The following is a 20,039-nucleotide window of genomic DNA, read 5'->3' on the forward strand; positions in this document are numbered from 1 at the left end:
ACTTCATGACGACGGCAGTGGCATTTTTCGACAAGATAATGTGCTACGTCACAAGGCCAGGAGTGAGGTGAAGTCGCTCGAGGAACACAATGGCGAGTTCCAGTTTATGTGCTGGCCCCCACACTAGCCACATCTGAACCCAGTCGAACACATCTGGGCTGTGACAATGTGACGTCAGAGCTCATCGCCCCCCTCCCTGAAATTTACAGGAATTAGGTGACTTGTGTGTGTGGGTTTGGTGCCAACTTCTTCCAGAAACCTACCAAGGCTTCATTGCTTCCACGCCACGACGCTTCGCCGCTGTTATCTGTGTCAAAGGTGGGCATGCCGGAATGTTCTGGCTGATCAGTGTATATTTGCCACACTTTCAGTAAACAAACTTCTGTATTCTGGTCATGGTCACGTTAACATTGTGTTATCTCTTTGCAGCTGACCATCCAATACGAAGCTTCACTTCGAAACTTTCATTTCTTATCGCTCTCCCATTTGCTATCTTGGTCTTCATTCTCTGTAAAGACCAAAATTTCCCAAATTGACGACAGCCAGAATCTTTCATATTCCGAAAATCACACATCCAACTACCCAACAAGTAACACTAATGACCCTACCATAAAGTCATTTACATAACCGCAATAATTGGTAAAATGTATGAATCTAGATCGATGCGATCCAACGAGGCAAACAGGGGTCCCAAACTCATTCGCCGAGATCACTTTATGCCGAAGCGACATAGTGTGAAATGGGTGATGCCTCTCGCTGTATAAGAACGGCTGTAGCCACAGTCAAGTTACTAAATTCACGCACACGAAGATGCAATAAATAAATAGAAGTGATAAACGAGTAATTTCTTCACATTACATATTATAATAAATGACTTCGCGTGAATACTGCCCTAACCCCTGTACAAGAAGAAGATAGTGTACGGCAGCCAAGTCACTTCGCTGTAATCTGTTAAGCTGTTCGCTTCGCCGAATTTATTGCGTGTTACATTGACTTTGCTGCTGTATTTTTGAGTCCTCTCTCACTAGCTCACGACCTCTTAGATATTGTCACACTTCCCTGAAATACAAGAGCAATAATTTGATTTTCTCATGTTCTCTGTCGAAATACGAGATTCAGTCGTTGTCATTCTCACAATTCCTACGAAGTAAGATGTTCCGACATTGTTGTCTCTCTGACGTTATGTGAAAGAGGTAGGTTGTGAACTTATCGCTGCTTTGCTGCACTTCTTTGTATCGGTCGCACACTTTGAACCGAGAACACTGATGAACAATATATGGACATCTGTTAGTAGATCTAATATGGGGTGTATTCACCCTTCGCCTGCTGAGACCCTTTCAGTGACATCTGATTTTCTGTGGTGGAATTGCAGCCCATTAGGAAAGGTAGTAGGCCTTGAACACTGTCTGGGGCGCAGTTGACATTCTGACTCATCCAAAACGTGTTCCACTGAGTTAAGGTCGGGACTCTGGACAGGCTAGTCCATTTAAGGAATAGCCTCACAGACCCTGTTTTATGATCGAGTCCATTGTTGATACAAACCGTCTTCGAACTGCTCCTCCGCTATAGGAAGTAAACAATCTTTTAAAATGTCTTCATATCCTTCCGGATTTAGAGTTTTCTTAAGCGCAATTACGAGACCACACGCTAATCACCAAAGACCCCCCACACTGTAACATCACCTCCTTCACACTTTGCTGTTGGCACTACGCATGATGGCTGGCAAAGCTCTCCACGTATTCGTTAAAATCAAACACTTCAATTGGACTGCCAAAGGGTACAGCGTGATTCATCCTCCAAATCACTCGTTTCCAGTCGCTCTTTACACCAACTCAAGCGTCGCTTAGGACATACTACAGAAATGGGAGGCTTTTGAGGAATTGATCGACCATTGTGTCCCATTCTTTCTGAGTCCCTACGCGCAGTCATTGTGCTAGCTGGAGTGGTGATAGCACTTCGAAACTCACGAGTGATTCCATCCGCTGATTTCATGTGATTTTTTTCATAATCAGCGTTTGCAATGGTCCCTGTCCGTTAGTATATGGGGACTCAATGGTCTTGGTTTGGCTGTGGTTTTTCATTTGCGTTTCCATCTTACAATCACTATACCAACAGTTTCGGCAGTTTTATAAGTGTTGAAATGTTGTTGCTCACATCCAATGACAAGCACACATTCGAAGTCACTGAGCTCTCCTAACCGAGCCATTCGGCTGTTACTGTTTCTATACTGACGACACAGTACTTGCTGGCACCTTTCATACTCGGGCGTCTGCCTCTGTGACAGCTACTGATCAATTCTGCATGAACTAAGGCAGTCTGGATACTTATGATCAGTCAGTACCTATTTTGAATCAACGCGCCATTATTTCTTCGTCGGCTGCGTCTTCACAATGTATCTGTAGGGATACGAAAGAAGCATGTACAAAAGTATTTTACAGAGTAATGAATGAGCATAAACCGCAGAGTAATGAATGAGCATAAACCGTCTGGATCACTATTTCTTTTATTAATCATTACCGGTTTCAGACTGCCCAGAGGGTTATGTTCAGATCTGCATCGCAAGGTGTGGTGCCAATGTGAAGATGATCTGCTGGGCGCATCGAAACCTGTAATCCTTAATGAAAGAAACAGTGATTCCGGTGACATCATAGTTGCTAAAAGAAGGCGTCAGTTATGGAAGGGCGATAATGATGTTTTGAAAAATGTTTGATTTGGCCTGAAGTTTTGAGGGATTTTGTCAACCTTTGTATTTGTGTACAGTTCTCTGTTCTGATGGTACCAGATAGCACTCATGGCGATTGTCGTATATCTGTTTTCAATTCGCTGAACCTTGGTGGTGTTAGTGTCAGAGACCATCGCCCAAATTTCGTAACCATATGCAATCGTTGGTAGGAGGATCATTTTGAAAATTCTCTTTTTTGTCGTGCCATCGATTCCTGTGTTGCTACTTTGGTGGTCAGTGTGTTCATTTCCTCGACACTAGCAGCGGATAGTACGAAAGCTTCTATGTCTCTGATGATAGAAAGGTACTGTGAAATTGACAGTATGAAGGGTAAATAAAACACTTCACAATATACTTCACATGCCGTGGCCAAGAGTAATGGGAATCTTTAGTACCTACGCGTTGCGTACATCTAAGCTCAGGCAGCGTGTCAGAGGCTTTACTATTGTCCTGTGAAGTTACTTCCAAGCTGACTTTCTTGAAGCGCTCTAAGCGAGTGAATGGGTCTGGCTACTAGCTCAGCGTGCCAAATGCATTGACGGAAATGGAAAGTACTGGACCATGAACACCTTGACCGCATGCTGAAAAACGTATACTCCAATATTCCCTTGCCTGTGGAATGTGTTAAAATTTCACCCTTATACGAACTTATTTTCAGTACAGACAAAACAACCATCCCTACAAACGAAGAATTGTGTGTGTGCTGGCTACTGGGTTTGGAACTTTTCAGATGGACATTAGAGAGGAAAGGAGAATATGGACTGGTCCATCCAGAATGTCTATACCATGAGAAGATCATAGGATTACGTAAATCTGCAGGCTTTCATTGCCGTTGTCATTGAAGGTAAAATCTTCTAGGATATTAGCCCGCGTCATGTTACAATTCAGTTATGTCTTCTACATGATCGACGTTTCGACTCCTCTGCCGGGTTTCTCTTCAGGGCCTTCTGGTGTTCGCGGTCAGCTGGCGTGAGAAACTGTTGGATACGCGCATACATAGGAAAAGAAATCCGCTACTGTACAGCTACACTATTGATGACATACATCTGGAGACAGTGTCTGCCGTAGAATATCTAGGCATAACTACCCAGAGCGACCTTAAGTGGTATGACCATATAAAACAGATAGTGGGAAAAGCACATACCAGACTCAGATTCATCGCAAGAATCTTAAGGAAATGTAACTCATCCACGAAAGAAGTGGCTTATAAAGCGCATGTTCGCCCGATTCTTGAGTATTGTTGTTCTGTCTGGGATCACTATCAGGTAGGACTGATAGAGGACATAGTGAAGATCCAACGAAGAGCAGCGCGTTTCGCCACGGGTTCTTTTAGCTGGCGAGAGTGCGTTAAGGAGATGCTAAACTAACTCCACTGGCAGAGGTAACAAGAGAGACGTTGTGCATCATGGACAGATTTACTACTGAAATTTTGGGACAGCACTTTTCAGGAGGAGTCGGACAACATATTACTTCCCCCCACATACATTTCGCGTAGTGACCACGGGGAGAAAATTCGAGAAATTAGAGCCTATACAGAGACTACCGACAACCATTCTTGCCAAGCACTATTCGCGAGTGGAACAGGGGTGGAGGGACCAGATAGTGGAACCGAAAGTACCCTCGGCCACACACCATGATGTGGCTTGCGGAGTATGATGTAGATGTAGGTGCCAGCATGACTGATTTGGTAATTCTTCAAGGGAGGCTGAATAATTGACAAGTATGCAGCAAGAGTGTTAAGCCCTTTCGTTACAGCACAGAATAGTAAGGGGTAGAAATTAGAAAAAAAATATTAAATCTCACTGACATTGCCACAGGCAAACTCAAGCAGGAGGCGAGTCACTATGTCGCAAATGGGTCAGGTCGACAACACGTTATGGCACTGTCTGCTGAGTGAGGATACACATTCAGCAGAATGGACACTGTGACAGGAAACAAAAGTGAGACAAGCATATTCTTTAGCTCGTGAAACATTTTGCGAGGGAGACTGTCTCTTTCATAAGGGCACACAGTGAAGGATCGACACAACAGTTAACAACCTGTTAAGTGAATATAACAGAATAACGAGGACACATTCGGTCATTGGGAACCGAACCTTGCGTCGTAGCCTCGTGCTAGCTCTCCAGATCTCGTCATGAATTGATCATCGCGATCGATGCCATTCACAGCAATACCACCCGATTTCATAATTACGATGCTGTAGTGAATAAATGTCCTAGACGCTCCAGCGCAGATGTAATCAAGGTGATGGTCTTCACCTGCTGAACTTCACGCTGCTCACCGCCTACCACTACGGACGGAGGAACTGACTGCCTCCTGACAACACCACATCGCCGAGTGCTAGCATTACTGGAATTCAATGCGAAGCCAGCAACAAGACTTCTTGGAATCCACGTTCATGTTCAACAATCAGGCACCTCCATGTGCTGGCACCTATCAGGGATAAGGTGGATATCAACCGATCACACAACTACTGACACAAGGTACAGCGCGGATTGTTCATTAACAGCCACTGTAAAATTTGGAGTGTGACCGAGTACACTCAAGCAGACAGTTTGAGAATCACTTCGCACTGGGCAATGGCTGCGCCTACTCGCCGACAGTCCACCGTGGCACGGGGGTCGCTGACATCTTCTCCTGGGCACGCAACCACTGAACTGACTCGACGGACATAAGCTAGAATCCAACACACAGCCGAATGAGCAACGGCCGAGGCTGGCGCAAAAGATCTACAGTTAGCAAACATTGTGAATAAATGACTAAATTATAATAATGTTTTACCAGCCTCGTTGATGCTTCACAGGTTGCCAACAGCTATCATGACTTCGCACGGAGGTGTCTCCAATCGGACGTCTGTACTTTTATCATACCTTTATGAGCGTGGTACCAAATGGCATGATACAGCAAAATAACGGTAAACCTCACAGAGCAGTTCATACCAAAAATGCCTTGAGGAATGTGTGGATCCTTCTCCAGCGTGCCCAGCCCAATGATTTTGCACTTGCAGAGCAAGTCGGGGATCGGATGAAAAAATGTATACCTCCGGCAAGCTGTCTTCATGAAGTGCCACACCATATGTTTAAGGGAATGCAAGAAATTGCTCAAGATGTCATTTGAATACTGCCTGTTTCCATGTCACAGTGAATACAACACTGTATTCGTGTCTGTGGGCCTCATACATCACAGTGATGTTGAAGTTGCATATCAGTTCCCAATGGAATTTAAGTTCAGTCCTTTAATACCCGTTATGTGATGAACACCTTCACAAAGTCTGATAAATACCTGACCGGTGCTCCCTGGCGTAACACTTCCCACTTCCGTCAATGCGAATACGGGAGTGACACTGGAAAGACTCACTATCGTGTAATGCAAGAAGCTATTCGTTACACGCCTTCGTATCATCTCCTTACTGACCTTATTACTCTGTCTGCTTTTTGATTTCAATGATTCTGGTATACAACGCTTTTGTCTTTACCCACTGTATCTAGTTTGCCTCGCTCTTCACGACGTGAATTCGTTCAGATTAGTCTCCTGTTTATACGGTTAATGAGGAAGTTTGCAACTCCATTGCTCTGAGCAGTGACTATAAGCTTAACCTATCACTATCGTGTCGGATAGTAAAATACTGATACAGGATTGTCTGTTGTGGTTTTAGTCCGAAGACTGGTTTGATGCATCCCTCCAAGCTACTCTATCCTGTGCAAAACTCTTCGTCTCCGAATAACTACTGCAACCTACATCCATTTGAACCTGATTACTACATTCATCTCTTGGTTTTTCTATATGATTTTCACCCTGTACACACCCCTCCTGCACTTAATTTATGGTTCCTTGAAGCCTCAGAAGATGTCCTACCAACCGATCCCATCTTTTAATCATGTGTAAGGTGTCAGGCAAATCCAACACCTTCCATGAAAACCCTGACATGATAAGCAAATCCAGTAGTATGTCACATATCTCCGAATAAATCGTGACATTAAATTAACCAAAGTAATACGAGTAACGAGTGAGCAAATGGAATACCACAGGCTAACACAAGAATGCCTAATTGCATGTCATATCTTCCCATCGTGGGACAGACGCAGTTCCGAGGGGAGAAACGAGAAGCCGAGAGCAGAACCGTGTCAAGCGAGAAGGCCCTACGATAAGGGACGGACACCCACGTCGCCAGCTAACCGCTACGACTACACCACCTGCAAGTTTTTAGTGTGAGACTTTTTCGCGTCTCTGTTACGTTAGGACCACCCCCCCCCCCCCCCCCTCCCCAGCCCATGTTAAAGGATAGAGCCCTCCACAAGAACAGTATAGATCTTACGATAACGCTAAAAGGACCACACCAGCTGCAAGTTTTAGCGTGAGACTTTTTCGCGTCTCTGTTACGTTGCAAACTTTAAAAACATTGCCCCACCACGAAAAGTCTAACGTTTCTCATTGGATAGACAGAATTTTTGTAGGCGGAGCTTAAGGTTAACATTAAGACCCTGATTGGTCAGATGGAAACACAGCCAGATAGTTTTTTTTTTTAAACCAACTTCGGTAAATTGTAGTAAGGAGAAGTTAGGAGAGAGTTGCTTCCGAGAGGGCGAGCTGGACGGAGCTGCGCCGGCCGCCGCCCCCTGACGAACACCAACAAGGTAATGAACGCACGCGATGCCGCATTTTGAGCGCATAAGGCCTCACTCAGAACTGCAGAAGTCTCATCTGTTACACCCCCTTTTTGCGTAATACTAGTGTCGATCGTCAACTAAAGCTCATGGTGTTCACATTTGCCACTTGAAGTAAAAATCTGAAACGCGATGATTTTTTTGTTATATAGTTATTGAGAAGCCACATCAGCCACTGTAATTTACGACAAGTTAGATAAGTAATTAATGATAATTGAGGGTCACTGCAGACCATTTTTATAGTTTTCTCTCTTGTGAAACTTAATTTAAACCTAGATTATAGATGTGATATGGCATAGGTCATCCCATTCAGGGAATATTCGTTCACATTTTTGTTGAATGCAGTTGGTTTTTACCATCCCGTATTAAAACATTTCCTTTTATCAATAGTGCAATTTATAAACGATGTTTTGTGAGTAGAATAAAATTTCCAATGGTAAACTTAACTGCTTTTTCGACGTTATTTTACCAGCTAACTAAAAATAGGAAAGCCTTGAACCCCATCCACTAAATTTAGTTAGTATTAAGATTCTTTTACAGGGAGTGCAGTGGAGCTGACGCTGAAATCATTAAGTATTTGGTTATATCATCGCTAGTCTCGCTGAACTCTTCTGAATTCTACATGTCATGTGTGGTCTGACGTCTCCTTACCAGCAACAGGTCCCAGGTTCAAACTAGTCAATTCCCTAAAAAACACGCTCAGAGCGTCGTTGCGCGAAAGTGGTAGGGAGACACGATATAGAACAAACAGACACCACGTCGAATGTTTAGACATGTTATGTCACAAATTTCTTTCCTCCCCAATTCAGTTGAGCACTTCCTCACTGCTTACGTAGTCTATTCATCTAACCTTCAACATTCTCCTGTAGCACCATATCTCTTCTTCTATGAACTGTGTACCGTCTACGTTTCAATTCTGCACAAGGCTACACTGCAGACAAATATCTTCAGAGAGGACTTCCTAACACTTAAATTTATATCAGATATTACCAAATTTCTCTTCTTTATAAACGCTTTTCTTCCTATTGTCAATTTACATTTCGTGTGCTCTCTACTTCTGTCATCATCAGTTATTCTAATGCCCGAATGGCAAAACACATCTATTACTTTTAGTGTCTCGTTTCATAATCTAATCCCCTCAGCATTGGTTGATTTAATATTCTACATTAGATTACCCTTGTTTTGCCTTTTTTAATATTTATCTTATATCCTCATTTTAAGACGCTATCCATTCTACGTAAGTCCATCTGATACAGATGGTTGCGGGGCTTCAGCTGTTCAGTATAAAATGTCGAATCAAAGCACCTTTCAGCCCTCTAAATTTCCTATTCTTATTATATTTAAGCAACCAGTTTCGGCGCTACATTACGTGATCTTCAGGCCCCCCGGACCGATGTGTATGAAGATTCCCACCAGTCAAAATAGGGGCTAGCATTCAATGACTGGTATCGGTAGATTTTTGACACAGCGATCCCTTAGATCATCACTTGCTGACTGTGGTGATAGAAGGGATCACTGTGTCAAAAATCTACGGATGCCTCTCACTGAATGGTGGCCCCCATTATGACTGGATCAGAGGTGGGAACCTTCCTACAGGTTGGTCAGAGGGCCTGAAGATGGCGTAATGTAGCGCCGAATAAAATAACAATTGGAAAATTAAGGCGGCTGAAAGGTGTTTTGATTCAACGTATTACTATTCATTCCGTTCAACTGCTGTTCCAGATCCTTTGCCGTCTCTGACAGAATTACAACATTCTGGGCAAACCTCAGTTTTTATTTCTTCTCCCTGAACTTTAATTCCCTTTCCAAACTTCTCCTTGGTTTCCTTCACAACTTGCTGAATGTACAGACTGAATAATATCGAGCTTAAACTACAACCGTCTCACTGCCTTCTCAACCAATCTTCCCTTTCATGCTCTTTGTCTCTTACAACGCTGTCTGGTTTCTGTACAAGTTGTAAACCACCTTTCCCTCCCTGTATTTTAGCCTTGCTACCGTCAGAATTTCAAAGAGTATATTCAAGTCAAAATCTTTCTCTAAGTCTACAAATGCTGTATACTTATGTCTGCCTTTCTTAACCCATATTCTAAGAGGGATCGTAGGGCTAATATTGGCTCGCTTGTTCCTACATTTTTCTAGAACCCAAACTGGTCTTCCCCGACGTGGCTTCTATCAGTTTTTCTATTCTTCTGTAAATATTTTGTTTACTAAACCATGACTCGCTTGTTCCTACATTTTTCTAGAACCCAAACTGGTCTTCCCCGACGTGGCTTCTATCAGTTTTTCTATTCTTCTGTAAATATTTTGTTTACTAAACCATGACTTATTAAACTAGTAGTTCATTAATATACACCTCGGCACTTGCAATTCCTATATTTTTCCTAAAGTCTCAGGGAATTTCCCTTGTCTTAGACTTCTTGCACACCAGATGGAATAGTTTTGTCATGACTGGCTCTCCCAAGGATATCAGTGCTTGTAAGGAAATGTCGTCTATTCCATGAGCCTTGTTTCAGACTTAGGTCTTTCAGTGCTGTCAAAATCTTCTAATAGTATCACATTTGTACTTCATCTTCATCTCTTTTCTCTTCCCTTTCTATAATATTGCCTTCAAGTTCATCTCCTTTGTGTAGACACACTATGTACTCCTTTCACCCTCCAACTTTCCCTTTTTTACTTAATGCTGGTTTCCCATGTAAGCTCTTAATATTAGTATAACTGTTTCCAGTTTCTTCAAATGACTCTTTAGGCTTGCTGTCTTCGACACACTCCTTAACCATTTTGCAATTTCTGTCTACTTTCCGTTTCGCCAGCTCCATTTGCTGCATTTTTATATGTTCCTCTTTGATCAATTTAATTCAGTGTCTCCAAGGATTTCTACTAGGTCTTGCCTTTTTACCTATATGATCCTGTGCTGCCTTTACTATTTCATCTCTCAAAGCTACTCATTCGTCTTCTACGGTATTCCCTTCCCCTGCTCCAGTCAATCATTGCCTAATATTCCCTTTGAAACTGTCAACAAACTCTCGTTCTTACGACTTATCCAAGTCCCCTCTCCTTAATTTCCTACACTTTTGGAATTTCTTCAGTTTTAATCTACAGTTCGTAACCAATAAATTGTGGTCAGAGTTCACATCTGCACCAAGAAATGTCTTACAATTTAAAATCTGATTCCGAAATCTCTGTCTTACTATTATATAAGCAATCTGAAGTCTTCCAGGGTATACAGGCCTCTTCCATATATACAACCTCCTTTCGTGATTGTTAAGCCATGTGTGAGCCATGATTGAATTACACTCTGTGCAGAATTATACCAAGGGGCTTCGTCTTTCATTTCTTTCCCTCCCTCAATCTGTATTCACCTACTGTTTTTCCTTCTCTTCCTTTTCCTACTTTTGGATTCCAGTAGCAGTCACAACTACATTTTCCTCTTTCTTAAGTATCTGAATAGTTTCTTTTACTTCTTCATACATTTGCTCAACTTCATCAAGATCTGCAAAGCTAGCTGGCACATAAATTTGTACTACTGTGATGAGTGTTGACTTTGTGTCTCTCTTGGCTACGTTAGTGCGTTCACTATGTTGATCATAGCAGCTCACACGAATTCCTATTTTCTTATTCGTTATTAGAGTTACTCCTGCATTACCCTTATTTGATTTTCTAAGAGAGTCATTCGGAAAGTAAAGAACATTTTGATTTGATTCGTGACCGGAGTCCCCCTCCCCCCCCACAACTACCGCCGACCGGTCACTGATATTGGCACTGATCCGCTTCAGTTTGCTGGCAGCTACGCCCCAATACGTTTCATTATGCTTAGCTGTGCGACATTAAAGTATGTGACAAAACTGACGATCCCACCAAGTGTGTGGTGCGCAGTGTTATCTGCATTTTAAATGCGCAAAAAGTTCGAACCATTGAAATTTATACACTGATTCCTGAGGTATACTGTAATATGATGAACGAAGTGTCAATTCGGACGCGGTGTATCATGTTTAAAGGTGGACGAAGAATGGCTCTGAGCACTATGGGACTTAACATCTGTGGTCATCAGTCCCCTAGAACTTAGAACTACTTAAACCTAACTAACCTTACGGATATCACACACACCCATGCCCGAGGCAGGATTCGAACCTGCGACCGTAGCAGTCCCGCGGTTCCGGACTGAGCGCCTGAACCGCTAGACCACCGCGGCCGGCGGACGAAGAATGTTCATGGCGAAGATCACCCGGGCCGGTCCCTCATTGGTGACGGACGAACAAGAATTGAAACAAAAATCAAAAAATATAGGCGTTTCACAATTAGCGGACCGCATCAGCCTACTGTCGGAAGCTTTAACGACTTCACAGCACCATTTCAAACAGACGGCACGGAATGCTAACCAGTGGAGCCATCCTCCTCCACGATAAACCATGCCCGCATGAAGAGGGCGTGACACAGGACTTGCTTCAGTGGGAAGTGTTTCAACACCTGCCATACAGTCCGGACTTAGCCCCAAGTGATATTCCCCAAATTGAAAAATTTCCTGAGCGGACAACGCTACAGAAGTGATGATGAACTTAAAAAACCCGTTAAGAGCTTTGTAACATCTCAGGTTGCAGAAGGCATAGAAAAACTGGTGAAATAGTACAATAATTTCTGTAGAAAAAAACATTTCTTACATTCCGAATGAGCCTCACATTGTTACCCTTGCTCTCAACTGACCAGAAATCCTGTTCATCCTGCCACCGACTTCACTAATCCCCCACTATATCTAACTTCAACCTATTAATTTCCCTTTTAGAAATTTTCTAACCTACTTACCTGATTAAGGAATGGAACATTCCACTCTCCAAGCCGTAGAACCTCAACTTTATTTTTCCTGTTGATGACATCCCAGTGAGTAGTCCCCGTCCGGAGATCTGAATGGTGGACATTTTACTTCCAGAATATTTTACACAAGAGGATGACCTCATCATTTAACCATACGGCAGAGCTGCATGTCGTCGTGAAAAGTGACGGGTGCTTTCAGCTGTTCGAAGCACAAGAACGCTATGTTGACTGGTGTACAAGGCCAGATCATTCAATCATCCGGAATGTTACAGCCGCAATTACTGAAAAGGCTCTTCTGACGCCAAAGGTTTGTCTTATCTCTCCTGTGATCTGGTTGCAGCAACGGTACGGCTATCTTTGTCGTTAAGGCATGCGAGCCTGCTTACCAGTATTGATCACACTACTTCAGATGAGAATATGATGAGGTGGCAGCTTTGAAATAGTAGTAAACTGTTTTGGGCGTCATTCAGTTGTGCAAACTAAACAACCACTGTACGAGGTGCATTCAAGTTCTAAGGCCTCCGATTTTTTTTCTAATTAACTACTCACCCGAAATCGATGAAACTGGCGTTACTTCTCGACGTAATCGCCCTGCAGAAGTACACATTTTTCACAACGCTGACGCCATGATTCCATGGCAGCGGCGAAGGCTTCTTTAGGAGTCTGTTTTGACCACTGGAAAATCGCTGAGGCAATAGCAGCACGGCTGGTGAATGTGCGGCCACGGAGAGTGTCTTTCATTGTTGGAAAAGGTCAAAAGTCACTAGGAGCCAGGTCAGGTGAGTAGAGAGCATGAGGAATCACTTCAAAGTTGTTATCACGAAGAAACTGTTGCGTAACGTTAGCTCGATGTGCGGGTGCGTTGTCTTGGTGAAACAGCACACGCGCAGCCCTTCCCGGACGTTTTTGTTGCAGTGCAGGAAGGAATTTGTTCTTCAAAACATTTTAGTAGGATGCACCTGTTACCGTAGTGCCCTTTGGAACGCAATGGGTAACGATTACGCCCTCGCTGTCCCAGAACATGGACACCATCATTTTTTCAGCACTGGCGGTTACCCGAAATTTTTTTGGTGGCGGTGAATCTGTGTGCTTCCATTGAGCTGACTGGCGCTTTGTTTCTGGATTGAAAAATGGCATCCACGTCTCATCCATTGTCACAACCGACGAAAAGAAAGTCCCATTCAAGCTGTCGTTGCGCGTCAACATTGCTTGGCAACATGCCACACGGGCAGCCATGTGGTCGTCCGTCAGCATTCGTGGCACCCACCTGGATGACACTTCTCGCATTTTCAGGTCGTCATGCAGGATTGTGTGCACAGAACCCACAGAAATGCCAACTCTGGAGGCGATCTGTTCAACAGTCATTCGGCGATCTCCCAAAACAATTCTCTCCACTTTCTCGATCATGTTGTCAGACCGGATTGTGCGAGCCCGAGGTTGTTTCGGTTTGTTGTCACACGATGTTCTGCCTTCATTAAACTGTCGCACCCACGAACGCACTTTCGACACATCCATAACTCCATCACCACATGTCTCTTTCAACTGTTCTGCTAGATCTTTCTAATACATTACAAGAAATGTTGCTGCATATATTCCTCCTGCTCGAACCAGGGTACGTTAGTGTTAGTCTTAGACACTAATAGACACTGGGATTTGTTTAAATATCTTTTCATAGTTGGTATGCCGCCCCACCCCCATGAATCATGGACCTTGCCGTTGGTGGGAAGGCTTGCGTGCCTCAGCGACACAGATAGCCGCACCGTAGGTGCAACCACAACGGAGGGGTATCTGTTGAGTGGCCAGACAAACGCGTGGTTCCTAAACAGGGGCAGCACCCTTTTCAGTAGTTGCAGGGGCAACAGTCTGGATGATTGACTATCTGGCCTTTTAACACTAACCAAAACGGCCTTGCTGCGCTGGTACTGCGAACAGCTGAAAAAACTACAGCCGTAATTTTTCCCGAGGGCATGCAGCTTTACTGTATGGTTAAATGATGATGGCGTCCTCTTGGGTAAAATATTCCGGAGGTAAAATATTCCCCCATTCGGATCTCCGGGCGGGGACTACTCAAGAGGACGTCGTTATCAGGAGAAAGAAAACTGGGGTTCTACGGACCAGAACTCAGAATGTCAGATCCCTTAATTGGGTAGGTAGGTTAGAAAATTTAAAAATGGAAATGGATAGGTTAAAGTTAGATGTAGTGGAAATCAGTGAAGTTCGGTGGTAGGAGGAACAAGACTTCTGGTCAAGTGAATTGAGGGTTATAAATACAAAATCAAATAGGGGTAATGCAGGATAGGTTTAATAATGAGGGAAAAAAATAGGAGTGCGGGTAAGCTACTACAAACAGCATAGTGAACGCATTATTGTGGCCAAAATAGACACGAAGCCCACGCCTACTACAGTAGTACAGTGCTAACTAGCTCTGCAGATGACGAAGAAATTGAAGAAATGTAAGATTAAATTAAAGAAATTATTCAGATAGTGAAGGGAGACGAAAATTTAATAGTCATGGGTGACTGGAATTCGTCAGTAGGAAAAGGGAGAGAAGGAAACATAGTAGGTGAATATGGAATGGGGCTAAAGAATGAAAGAGGAAGCCGCCTGGTAGAATTTTGCACGGAGTATAATTTAATCATAGCTAACACTTGGTTCAAGAATCATAAAAGAAGGCTGTATACATGGAAGAATTTTGGAGATACTGACAGGTTTCAGATAGATTATATAATGGTAAGACAGAGATTTAAGAACCAGGTTTTAAATTGTAAGACTTTTCCAGGGGCAGATGTGGACTCTGACCACAATCTATTGGTTATGAACTGTAGATTAAATCTGAAGAAACTCCAAAAAGGAGGGAATTTAAGGAGATGCGACCTGGATAAACTGACTAAACTAGAGGTAGTACAGAGTTTCAGGGTGAGCATAAGGGAACAATTGACAGGAATGGGGGAAAGAAATACAGTAGAAGAAGAATGGTTAGCTTTGAGGGATGAAGTAGTGAAGGCAGCAGAGGACCAAGTAGGTAAAAAGACGAGGGATAGTAGAAATCCTTGGGTAACAGAAGAAATATTGAATTTAATTGATGAAAGGAGAAAATATAAAAATGCAGTAAATGAAGCAGGCAAAAAGGAATACAAACGTCTCAAAAATGAGATCGACAGGAAGTGCAAAATGGCTAAGCAGGGATGGCTAGAGGACAAATGTAAGGACGTAGAGGCTTATCTCACTAGGGGTAAGATAGATACTGCCTACAGGAAAATTAAAGAGACCTTTGGAGAAAAGAGAACGACTTGTATGAATATCAAGAGCTCAGATGGAAACCTAGTTCTAAGCAAAGAAGGGAAAGCAGAAAGGTGGAAGGAGTATATAGAGGGTCTATACAAGGGCGATGTACTTGAGGACAATATTATGGAAATGGAAGAGGATGTAGATGAAGATGAAATGGGAGATATGATACTGCGTGAAGAGTTTGACAGACAACATTCCGTTAGAACAACTGACAGCCTTGGGAGAGCCAATCCTGACAAAACTCTACCATCTGGTGAGCAAGATGTATGAGACACGCGAAATACCCTCAGACTTCAAGAAGAATATAATAATTCCAATCCCAAAGAAAGCAGGTGTTGACAGATGTCAAAATCATCGAATATCAGTTTAATAAGTCACTGCTGCAAAATATTAATGCGAAATCTTTACAGACGAATGGAAAAACTGATAGAAGCCGACCTCGGGGAAGATCAGTTTGGATTCCGTAGAAATATTGGAACATGTGAGGCAATACTGACCATACGACTTATCTTAGAAGCTAGATTAAGGAAAGGCAATCCTACGTTTCCAGCATTTGTAGACGTAGAGAAAGCTTTTGACAATGTTGACTGGAATACTGTCTTTCAAATTCTGAAGGTGGCAGGGGTAAAACACAGGGAGCGAAAGGCTATTTACAATTTGTACAGAAACCAGATGGCAGTTATAAGAGTCGAGGGACATGAAAGGGAAACAGTGGTTGGGAAAGGAGTTAGACGGGGTTGTAGCCTTTCCCCGATGTTATTCAATCTGTATATTGAGCAAGCAGTGAAGGAAACAAAAGAAAAATTCGATGTAGGTATTAAAATCCATGGAGAACAAATAAAAACTTTGAGGTTTGCTGATGACATTGTAATTCTGTCAGAGACAGCAAAGGACTTGGAAGAGCAGTTGAACGGAATGGATAATGTCTTGGAAGGAGGATATAAGATGAACATCAACAAAAGCAAAACGAGGATAATGGAATGTAGTTGAATTAAGTCGGGTGATGCTGAGGGAATTAGATTAGGAAATGAGATACTTAAAGTAGTAAAGGAGTTTTGCTATTTGGGGAGCAAAGTAACTGATGATGGTCGAAGTAGAGAGGATATAAAATGTAGACTGGCAATGGCAAGGAAAGCGTTTCTGAAGAAGAGAACATCGAGTATAGATTTAAGTGTCAGGAAGTCGTTTCTGAAAGTATTTGTATGGAGTGTAGCCATGTATGGAAGTGAAACATGGACAGTAAATAGTTTGGACAAGAAGAGAATAGAAGTTTTCGAAATGTGGTGCTACAGAAGAATGCTGAAGATTTGATGGGTAGATCACATAACTAATGAGGAGGTATTGAATAGGATTGGGGAGAAGAGAAGTTTGTGGCACAACTTGACTAGACGAAGGGATCGGTTGGTAGGACATGTACTGAGGGATCAAGGGATCAACAATTTAGCATTGGAGGGCAGCGTGGAGAGTAAAAATCGTAGAGAGAGACCAAGAGATGAATACACTAAGCAGGTTCAGAAGGATGTAGGTTGCAGTAGGTACTGGGAGATGAAGAAGCATGCACAGGATAGAGTAGCATGGAGAGCTGCAACAAACCAGACTCTGGACTGAAGACCATAACAACAACAACTGTTGGTATGGCATTTCTATTTTGATGGCTTTGATTTAATTGCCTCTCAGATACTTCAACTTCTAGTTTTGTCTTTTTCTCATTATTTACCAGTCGATGTTCGTTGTGGAATGAGATCCGCAGTCTGTCCTTTGCTAATTTCATCCGAAGATGCTAGTAATTTGAAAAAGTTGCACGATCATCTGCGAAGCTAAACATGTCAGTTTCGTTCCGATTTTGCCTTATGTGACTCATTTCTGCACACACACTGCCTAGTTAATTCTTCACGCCATTTGCAGATAACTTTTCTCCAGAGCATAGTTAAAGAGCAGAGGTAAAAATCATTTTCCTTCCCTCACCCTAACACTAATATCAAATCTGTCTAGAAGTTGTCTTCCAGCTGCGCTTTGGAATCTATGTTCAACTGTATCTGTTGAGTGATTCCTTTGGTCTTATTGGAGAAACTTGGTTCCTTCATAATGTGGACAAAGAATATCTCGATCAGTCGAGTCGTAGGTCATCTGTAAGTCAACAAAAATTACAATAAATTTCTTATTTCTGAGTTTCAAATAAGAAAGAGGCATGTTACTATCATTATCGCTGCCATTATTATGACACATTGTTTTGCAATATAGGTTTGTAAAAATGGTATACTGTGAGATCTTTTTTGTAAGTACAAAACTTGGAACAAGAGCTTCCAGATCTGGACAAGACGATATAAATATTTGATAACTTGTTGCAGGTGCACAGACGGATGAGGGAGGCTGGTCTGAATCACACCCGCTGGGGGATCCCAGTAGACCCAGAGGTCTGTAATACGGGGCACAGGGTGCCCGACTATGTACCACAGCGGCCTCCGGTCAATGACTACGAAGCCTAAACGGGGTCCCAAGCCCTTGCCAGTTCTGCCTATTTCCTAACGGTTGACGAACATCGATCCCACCGGCAGCATCACCTGGATCATTCAACAGCAGCATCTCAATCCTCTCTCATCGCTGATAAATGTGTTACAAAAATGTCGATACTATACAGACACCCAAATAGCTTCATCAGCTTATATTGCTGCATCTCTTAGAAATAAAACAGAAAACCAAGTCTTAAATTTGGTACAACTATGTTTAGATAGCTTTTTCAGTGAAAGTATCTGGGATGGTAGTGACATCTCCATCAGTCCACCATTGGAGGCAAAGCATCGTGTAGATTCCAAACACACGTTTGTAAATAATTTAGCTGTTCCTTTTCAGACTTAAATATAGACCTAATACCCAAATTTACTGTCAGGGTACAGTCCATGTGAAACTTACAGGAGAATTCAGTAACTGGTGGGAACATTTGGAAGTATTCTGTACACCCTTTGAGAGAAGGTGCAGTAAGGGAACGGTGCATACATTTGCAGGCTAATGTCACTGGCTTATCAAAGTGCTTCCTTGTATCCAAATTAAAAGCAGGTGGTCATGATAAGCTACGATTAAGTGCCAGAAGAGTAACTCTATCCTAGTGTCAAACATTGAACCCTCCTATACGAACATAAATGAAATAAGACTTTCCAGAGCATAATATGATCAGCTATCTAATCTTCTTCATGGGACTTCCCATTATGTAAAGCTCAAGCGTCTTCCAGGAATAAAGAGCAAACAATGTGAAACATTGAGTACATTACTGCTAACACGTTTTGTTTTACATTATCTTGCACAGTTCACGAAGTTGAAATACTGCGATATCTTTCTGATGTTCAGATCCTAGAACAATATAAGAGACCATCTTAACACAGTAAAAGTATCATCACTTGGTACTCATACCCATATGAGCATCCAGTCATTTAATCAAAATGTTGAGTATTTTTTCATTTCTCGCAGAATCATTTACGAAATATCTTTCATTACCCCCGTTAACTTTTCTGTAGCAGTTTAATACCTGAATGACTCACTGTACTGCCTTTAAACTTAATGGACAACAGTATTTAATTCTGCATATAGAGCAACAGAACAAAACAAACAAAAATTTTTCTCATAACTCAGCAGCTACTATGGATTCGTATCTACCTCGTGCTATTATCAATTTTTATGTTAACTATTTCACTCAGTGTACTATGTAGTATTAAGAAAAAAGAAAACAACATACCATTTTATATGTGCTTCATCTATGTTTTACGTGATGTTTTGTAACCTTTTGATGCTATTTGCTATCAGTACAACTGAAAAATCTGATGTCAAACCTAGTGTTCAATGTACTTTCTGTGCTGTATTTCTTAATTTAATAAAAAAACTATATACTGTAGATGTTACTCTTAATTTCATTACTTTTCAACCATACTACCAAAATGCACACAATACACATTTTTTCCAGTCTCTCGTAATTTAGATCCTGTTTTAATTTCTAGCATCCATTTACATCAACAATGAAACAAGAAGCTGATACCAGTATGGTACTGACTCATCTTGCTGAGAGATCAGCGGATTTCTACAGACAAAGTAACATTTTTCTTAAGTTGTTAAAAGAAGAATTTCTCTACTATTTATGGATACCCGAATGAAATTTAGACCATTTGGATACTATACGAAGACCTCAGCTGTAATCACTCGCAAGTGGCAGTCAATGAGGAACAGAGTTATTGCATGTAAATATTGTACAGCACTTTATCTCACGTGTTTTGTTCAAATTAATTGATAGCTACACAACAAAGTGAGAAGCGGTAGCTGTACCTTTAGTCTGAAGACCTTGGCTGTAAACAGTAGTAAGGCATGATCAACAAGGAGCAGAGTTATTATGTTAAACTATGGTTCTTAGTTGATGTGCTTTCTTCAAATTACTTGATTGTGCCTTGATAAACCGAGAAATCACAATTCTGTTTCCAGATTTCCACTTACTAGCCTCAGATCTACGGTATTTCCAAACTGGGGCAAAAACATTATAGTGGCGACCCCTCCTTCCTCGAGCGTTTGAGATGAAGTCA

General features: G+C 42.2%; 1 protein-coding gene across 1 annotated transcript in view; it reads left to right on the forward strand.

Moving 5' to 3' along the window:
* The window catches only part of LOC124594970, a 97,561-nt gene extending 78,232 nt beyond the window's left edge, over window positions 1–19,329 (forward strand). The window contains exon 5 of the mRNA XM_047133491.1: window positions 17,829–19,329. Within this exon, the coding sequence (XP_046989447.1) occupies window positions 17,829–17,966 (138 nt within the window). The 3' untranslated portion in view covers window positions 17,967–19,329. The remainder of the gene's footprint in view (window positions 1–17,828) is intronic.
* The last annotated feature ends 710 nt before the right edge of the window (window positions 19,330–20,039 follow it).

This window comes from Schistocerca americana, chromosome 2 (assembly GCF_021461395.2).
Source record: "Schistocerca americana isolate TAMUIC-IGC-003095 chromosome 2, iqSchAmer2.1, whole genome shotgun sequence".
In the NCBI taxonomy this organism is placed as follows: domain Eukaryota; kingdom Metazoa; phylum Arthropoda; class Insecta; order Orthoptera; family Acrididae; genus Schistocerca; species Schistocerca americana.